At 36.1% G+C, this 7971-nt stretch overlaps 1 protein-coding gene across 2 annotated transcripts; it reads right to left on the bottom strand.

Annotated features, from left to right (window-relative positions):
* Window positions 1–830: 830 nt before the first annotated feature.
* LOC121749592 (proteasome subunit beta type-6-like) lies at window positions 831–5537 on the bottom strand. 2 transcript variants are annotated; one of them, XM_042144164.1, is made up of 8 exons: window positions 5307–5537; window positions 5143–5219; window positions 4489–4544; window positions 4157–4229; window positions 2729–2840; window positions 2007–2080; window positions 1613–1687; window positions 831–1138 (listed from the first exon to the last, which is right to left on the bottom strand). In XM_042144164.1, the coding sequence occupies exons 1-8, from the start codon at window positions 5416–5418 to the stop codon at window positions 1007–1009; spliced, it is 711 nt and encodes a 236-aa protein (XP_042000098.1). In that variant the 5' UTR covers window positions 5419–5537; the 3' UTR covers window positions 831–1006. The 2 variants fall into 2 exon arrangements, with proteins under 2 accessions (XP_042000098.1, XP_042000099.1); XM_042144165.1 differs by lacking the exons at window positions 5143–5219; window positions 5307–5537 and adding an exon at window positions 4705–4857.
* Between the last annotated feature and the right edge of the window lie 2434 nt (window positions 5538–7971).

Genomic DNA, 7971 nt, shown 5'->3' on the forward strand with positions numbered 1-7971 from the left:
AGACGCGGCTATAGCCGCGTCCACCCCCATAGTGGACGCTCTTATGGCCACCTACCTAGAATGGAAAAAAGTAAATGTTGAGTATATTTGTAGACATCCTAAAATGGAAATATAGACAATATTTAATAGACGGAGGGAGTAAATCTCAATTCCTATATTTGAGTTTTTGAATGGCAATGTGCAGTCCATATGTTTGATGAAATGAGTAAGGTTGTGTATATTCTATAGAAAAATGACGAAAGGTTTGATATGGACAATTGCAGAGGATTTGGCTGGAAACAGAAGGCATGTATGTCTCTATACCTGCAGATACTGAGGAGCGTCAGTTCAGCTGATCTGCCATTCAATTTTGTGGCCCTGCTGGACAAGAAGGTGAGGGCTCGCACCATTTTCGTGGTCCTTAGGGCTTCGGGTGGTGGCCATCGAGGAGTGATCCGACCACAACATCGACCTGATTGGCACCGGCGAGTGCACTCTCTCACTTCTTCAAAAAGACCAAAATCCTAAATACAGTTTATCTAGCCAAGGCATTGTCTTGGGAATAAAAATGGTAGTACTCCCTCCGTACCATTCAAGATGTCCACATTCTTGAGTACCACAAGATTTTAGGAGTTGATTGATGGACATCTTGATTGGGACAGACGTTGCAACTCACTTTTTAAAACTAGTTGACACTTTCATTTTGTTATCTCTCGCTCATCGATAATCACACTCTCAAACAAGGGCCTGGAGAATTAAACTAGTGTTTTTTCCAACTTTCCAGTGCTTATAACCTATGTTAACCAAATAAGAATCAGAGAATTGACGTCAAGAAAAGATGCAACGGAAAATGAGAGTTTGAAGTCTTTAGTTTTAAGGGGGGTATCAGAAAAAACAAGAAGAAATTTATAAAATTCTAGGATGAGTACATGGATAGACAGTAGATTAAGGAACTTAAGTGCATAGAACAAAGCATGACTAATGGTTGGCTTAGTAGTAGACACTGTGGTTGGGACAGACCCACGATTTAGCTGACCATTGGTTCAGGACTGGTGGCAGACAAACTATCCAACAGGGAATCCTTTGCTTCCAGCTCTTCATGCCATAAGGGAAGAGTGTTGCCTGGGTAGAACTTCCGCGAAACCCCGTCTTTGTTAATCTGCAATAACCACCCCAAAACTATCAGATTTCTACAGCCCTATATATCTTGTGTCACAACAATACAACTATATATTAGCTTTTCTGATAGAAGAATGGGGTATCATTTGTAGAGAAGATAAATGTTGGTTTTAACTTTTAAGCCTTTAACTAAAAAACACCCTTTCATGGGGCTACACTCTCTCACACCAACTCTTCTAGCTGACTCAACCTCCGACCTAATAATACTGGTTGGAATTGGGGGGAAAGCATATTACAAACTGAGTCGTGCTAGTTGTCAAAAACACCCATAATTATATTTCTAGAACTTTTCATTTGCAGAGTTGGGAAATAACTATATGCACGTAATTCAAACTAAGCAGAATATAGGTGGAGAAGACAACGCAGCACGTCTGAGATTTATTTTTCCAACTTAAAAGGGGGGTGGGTCACAATGTAACCAGGAAGAATACTGCATTATCAAAAAGGTACTCACAGTCACTGTTCGAACAACACCACCACTGGCACCATCACGAGCTATTGCAAGAGAGACTGCTTTCACGACTAGTTTCTGTGAAGATGTCAAAAAATCCAAAATCGGTTACATAATTAAAAAAAAAAGAATTTATTGCAGAAGGTAGCAAAATTATGAGAATAATAGAATGCATGAACATCACTTAAGAAATTTATAGTTGATCAAGGAGAAAAGCATGCACAGGATCTTAGTTATATAAGGAAAGTGTGAATACTGAGATCTTAATCAGACCGAACTTAAAGAGTCACAGATTAGAAGCTAGTGAGCGAAGGAGAGTTCCATGTTCCACACCTATTTCTCAGAACAGATTCTCTAAAGTCTTGCAAGTTCATAAGAATTCGGACAAAACACAAACCTCAGCTTCATCCTGTGTCATCCCTTCCTTCCATACTTGGTCAAAGAAACCATACAGATACGATGAGCCAGATCCTGAGATAAAAAAATAGAATTGCTATATAAAATCTGCCTCCATGAGTAAGGGAGAAATATTAAACCTGACATGCAACAATGCAAGTTGAAACCAGGAAGCAGAGGCTTTACATTGAGAAATTCAGCTAGTGAAAACTAAAAAATTTTAGCCCTACTTATTGTGAAACCAACACCAACAAAAATATATGGACTAAAGGATCTTCAAGAAACTTAATACTCCCTCCGTCCCGGGCTACTCGCTCCTTTCCTTTTCAGCACGGAGATTAAGGAATGAGTGTATAGGAAAGTAAAAAATGACGGCTGTAGGTGAAATTTTTTACTAAAAATGGAAAGAGTGCAAGTAACTTGGGACGTCCAAAAAGGAAATAAGTGCGAGTAGCTTGGGACGGAGGGAGTATATAAGAATAGAAATAAGGATTACGTGGAATAAAACATATTTCTGCATTCAAGTTTCGGCAAAACGTCTACCTAGATACTGCTACTAGTACAAAGCAACTGCAATTATGGTTAACAATATCAAAATCATGCTTATTTAGTATCATGGAGGCTACTAAATAAGGAGGTATGGCTATATTGAACATCTGGGCGATTCTGAAATAGATTACAACCGGACAGAGCAGATATAGATCAAAAGATGGGAAGGGACACCTCCAATAGTGAAAGGCTGCTCCAACAAAGTTCCTCCGAGAGGTATTCCATAAATTTTACCACCTTCATACTTGTCCCACCCACCAACTATCAATCCAGTTTGCAACATGTTCTGCAAAATAAATAGGTTAGAGTAAACTCAACATTAGATACAAAATAGTATGCAGCTACTTCTAAAACAGTGAAACCCAGCTAAAATAAAAGTACAAAGAACAAAACATCTTGGAGAGTTTTAAAAAAATTATCGTCATATTGCTGTGACTCTTGGATAATGCACATAGGATCACCAGCTTGCGTTGAAACATTTCTATATTAACAAACATTCTGGACTTATTTATTTTTGCATCGAGAAATTATACACTTCTTGTGGTCTAAGAAAGATTCGAATCTCTATAACAAAATTCAGTGGAGCAGAATGAACTGTTTTACTAATAAACATAAAGCAAATCTACTTGCAATGAATCCCAACATTAATTACACTGTTCTGACTAGTCTAACTGAAATCATAACTTTGGCATCACAAGCAATTAATGAATAATATGAACTATAAAAAGTGGATAACCTTTGCATAAATTAGGACTTCACATGGTAAGCTTATCAGTAGCACTCATTCTCTCATGAAACATTGTTTTTTAAGGGAATCAGTTATATCTTGTTTAAAACCACCGTTTCGTAGCAATCATGAAGAGCCTACTCCAAATACTGAATAACTACATTGTTATTTTTTCTTGTGTGCCTACTCCAAAATAATTAATTTAACAATTTCAGCATTGCATATATATTGGAAGCATGTGTGACAAATATATAGAATAATCTCCATCATCTTACATCCATTTGAAATTACCAATGTGACAAAATTGCAAGGAGAACTATCTCATTAGGTACACAATTTTTCACTGCAAGAGGTTTTGTGGCCAATAGTCAAAGATTCTGATACATGAGATCCAATTGCGTAAGAAAGATGATTTGCATTCAGTCACGCAAGCTAATAAAAAATGAGAAATATGATACTCCCTCCGTCCCGGCTAAGATGACACATTTCTTGGCCGGAACGGGATTTAAGGAGTTATTGGTTAAAGGGTTTAATTGGAGAGATAAAAGGTGGGTGTAAGTATTAAAATAGAGAGAGCAAGAAAGATGAATATTTTAATAAGAATGAGAAAAAGTGGTTGGGTTTATTAATTGGAAAGAGAAAGTTTCCAAAAAAGGAAATGTGTCATCTTAGTTGGGACAAACTAAAAAGGAAAACGTGTCATCTTAAGCAGGGCGGAGGGAGTAACAAATTAGGGTTCCAGGGTATTTTAGAATAAGAAGCAACAAATGCCCCTGTAGTTAGATAAAGAATGATGTTTTTGTAAATCGATTACTCTAATACTTGACTTGCTATGAACACAGAGATCAGTAGAACATAAGGGAGCATTGGCAGACCTTGTTATTGTAAGATACCATTCTGACAAGGTTTGCTGCAACTTTTACAGTTGCAGGCTGCCCAAGCTGTATCCTGCATCCATAAGCAATTAGAAGGGTGTCATCTTATTTAACACTTTTAGGAGTCCTTAACAACATTCGCAACCAATTTAGTGAAACCCAGGAGTAAGGGTGTCTATTAGCCTTTAAAACTGGCATATATTCATTCGTGCAACCTATGGAAGAAGTTCACTGTTCTTAAATTCTTAGGTACTGGACTGGTTGTTTGTAGAACAACAAAAAAAAAACAATGAATCAAGCGACAATACGTGATAGTTGTTGTCTGGACTTACGTGTGTTGATGGAGGTAGTAACGAACATAGTCTGAAAGAACCTGAGAATCTGCAGCCTGATCAAAAGAATAAGGCCAAATATGTTATTTTGATGAAAGGGTGGGAAATCTGTCCAATTATGCAGCTTATCTATCAAGGAGTGAGCTTATGGATGAAGCCACGATTTTGTACTAAAAGCCAAAAATGATGATAGATTAAATTGTGAACAGCCATCACCATCGTCAATAGGAATTGATATGAAAACTCAGTGGCACCAAAAGTGCAGAACAGATCATAACAGAAGGAAGCAGTAAAGATGTAGCAGCAAGGCTCAGACATGTATACACAACTTTTTCCCCATTAATAGCTACTCCCTCCGTGCCGGCCTAAGTGAGATGTTTCTTTTTTTGGCAATAATTAACTCACCTCTCCCTCTTACTTTATACCCTATTTCCCTCTCTGACGTTATTCTCTCTTTTTTTCTTGCTTTATTATTAATAATTTAATTCATTAAACACCACTACCTAAATTCTTGTGCCAAAATAGAACGGTACAATTTTTCGAATTCAGAGTACAAAAAATGGGTAGGAAATTAGAGAAAAGCAACACTCAATATGCAAAACCAATTTCCAATAATGACACGAATAAACAAAAAAAAACGTGTGAAGTTTTTACCGAACCAGAGCGGCAAATGTAAACGTTATCAGTTAACTGAGTGATCTTATCAGATGCCCTATTCGCCACATACATTCCTGCAAATACATCCATATAAGAAATACTTAATGGCGATAAAAAAACAAATTGTATGAAGTAGGAAAAATTGTTTGAAGAAAAGGTACCGGTGCTGGTGCGAGAGTCGGCGCCCAAAACAACACCGCCGTCGTATGTGACGCCGATGATGGTGGTTCCCATCGAGTGCGGAGCGTTCAGGTCGTTGTAAATTGAATCCATGATACTGCTCTGTTGAAGATCGATTGGAATATGTTTGAACTTGATGAATTAACAACAGATAGTTTTGAGCTCGAAGAATTGGGGTAATATAGAAATAACATTAAAAGGTGTTTCGTGCTGCTAAAGATGCACTGTCGCAGTGTACCACAATACACATTTTTTACCCCTAAATTTGTTGGAATTACTTAATTGACCCCTAAATTCAACCAAATAGTCTAGGAACAGGACCATGTTTGGTTGCTAGAAATAGACTAAAGTCACAAAATGGTCCTTAACATATTACATTTTTTTTTTATTTTGGTCCAAAACATTATCTTTTGAATTATTCGGTCCCTCACATTTGAAATCGGATCACATTTGGTCCATTTTGGACGGTTCCGTCAATTTTTTGACAGTTTTAATTACCGGGTCACAGATCCGTCACTAATCCGTCACAAATTCCGTCACAAATCCGTCATTAATCAGCCGTCGTCTGAATCTCAACCACCACATGATCACCATCATCCACAGGGCTAACAATCCCATGCCGATTAACCGCCGTCGCCGCCTCGGTCGTCTTGAAACCCTCGAAACCCGCCTCCCTCGCAAGCTCACCGACCGCCACCGCGATTCCATCGGCGCATCTAATAACGTCGATGAGCAGCGATGCCACCTCCTGCAAGTCCAGCTTCGGGGGCAGCGAGAAGTTCTGCAGCACGCTCCGCAGCCGATCCGCCGCCGATTTGGCGCTTTGCACGTGTGCCTCCGCGGACTGCGGCGGCCGCCTCATTTTTTTAATTGCGGCGGCGATTTCGGCGAGGGCCTTGCCGGATTCCGTGCTCATTTCGACGCACAGTTGCCGGATTTTGGCGCTGAACTCCGACGCCGGCCACGGTTATTTTGTGTTTAGGGATTCGATTAGGCATGCGCATTCCCTTATTAGAGCTCCGATTTTGGAGTATTGCTTCCATGGATGGTTGAATTTGAACTTGCCGTGAGGAGGCTCCCACCATGCAAAATTTGCCTACACACATAATTAATGTGGTGGTTGAGATTCAGGCGGCGGCTGATTAATGACGGATTTGTGACGGATTAGTGACGGGTCTGTGATGGAATTTGTGACGGATTAGTGACGGGTTTGTGACCCGGTAATTAAAACCGTCAAAAAATTGACGGAACCGTCCAAAATGGACCAAATGTGATCCGATTTCAAATGTGAGGGACCGAATAATTCAAAAGATAATGTTTTGGAGAAAAATAAAAAAAACGCAATATGTTAAGGACCATTTTGGGACTTTAGTCCTAGAAATATATTTGATAAAGTAATTTGATTTGAAAAATTTTAAATTTCTGTATTTATTTTAAATTTTATTTAAATTGATAAAATAATCAGAATTCTTAAAACATAGAAAGTAATACTATATAACTTTTCAAGATTCTGAATACTAACTTTCTTAGAAAGTAATACTATATAACTTTTCAAGATTCCGAATACTAACTTTCTTAGGTAGGAGTATTTTTTTTTACAGTTGTAGGATTCTTACATACTCTCTCCGTCCACAAAAAAATAGTTATATTTGGGAATGACACGAGTTTTAATTAAAAAATGGTAAAATAAGAGGATCGAGACAAAGTAAGTAAAATAAGAGAGAGACAAGAAAAAATGGGTAAAGTAAGAGAGATGAGAGAAAAATAGGTAAACTAGAATAGAGAAACTTTCCATTTTATAAATGGGACTATTTTTTATGGATATCACAAAATGGTAGAATGTTACTATTTTTCGTGGACGGAGGAAGTATGCACATATTTTATAGAATATGGAGTATAACTTTATACAACAACTATTACTACTATTTATATTATTAATTGATTAATTTTTTTTAAAATTAAAAAAATATAAATCATACTGCTACTTAATTTAAATATGATAAATATTTATAACCACTATTATAAAATAATAATAGTGCCAATTGTATTATTTATAATTATTATTGTTATTGTTATTGATATTATTATTATCATTAATTTATTAAATATTTATAATATAATTATTTAAATTATGAATCACATAATAATAAATAATACTCCATACATCCATAAAATAGTCTCATTTTGTCATTTTGGGATCTACACAAAAAATAGTCTTATTTCTAAAAATAAGCAGTTTCTCTCTCATACTTTACCCGTTTTTTCTCCTCTATTTCATACCTTACCCACTTTTTCTCTCTATCTTTCTTATTTTACATATTTTTTCTCCTACTTTACTAATTTCTCATTAAAACTCGTAGCTTCACAAATAGACTAATATTTTTTATGGACTGAGAGAGTAATTATTATTTTATAAATTAATAAATAATCAACAAAGTCTTAAATGAAATTTTAAAATTATAATTTTTGTTCAATTATATTAGTAAATAACTATAATCATAAGTATAATAATTATATTTACTATTATATCATTTATGATTTTAATATTATGAACTAGTAATAAATTAAAAAATCTCACCTATCAAAATATAATTATGTTTTTAATTAATAATTTATTGAAAAAAATATTAAACCAAATCGAAAAGT

The sequence above is a fragment of the Salvia splendens genome, chromosome 9 (genome assembly GCF_004379255.2).
Source record: "Salvia splendens isolate huo1 chromosome 9, SspV2, whole genome shotgun sequence".
Taxonomy (NCBI): Eukaryota; Viridiplantae; Streptophyta; class Magnoliopsida; order Lamiales; family Lamiaceae; genus Salvia; species Salvia splendens.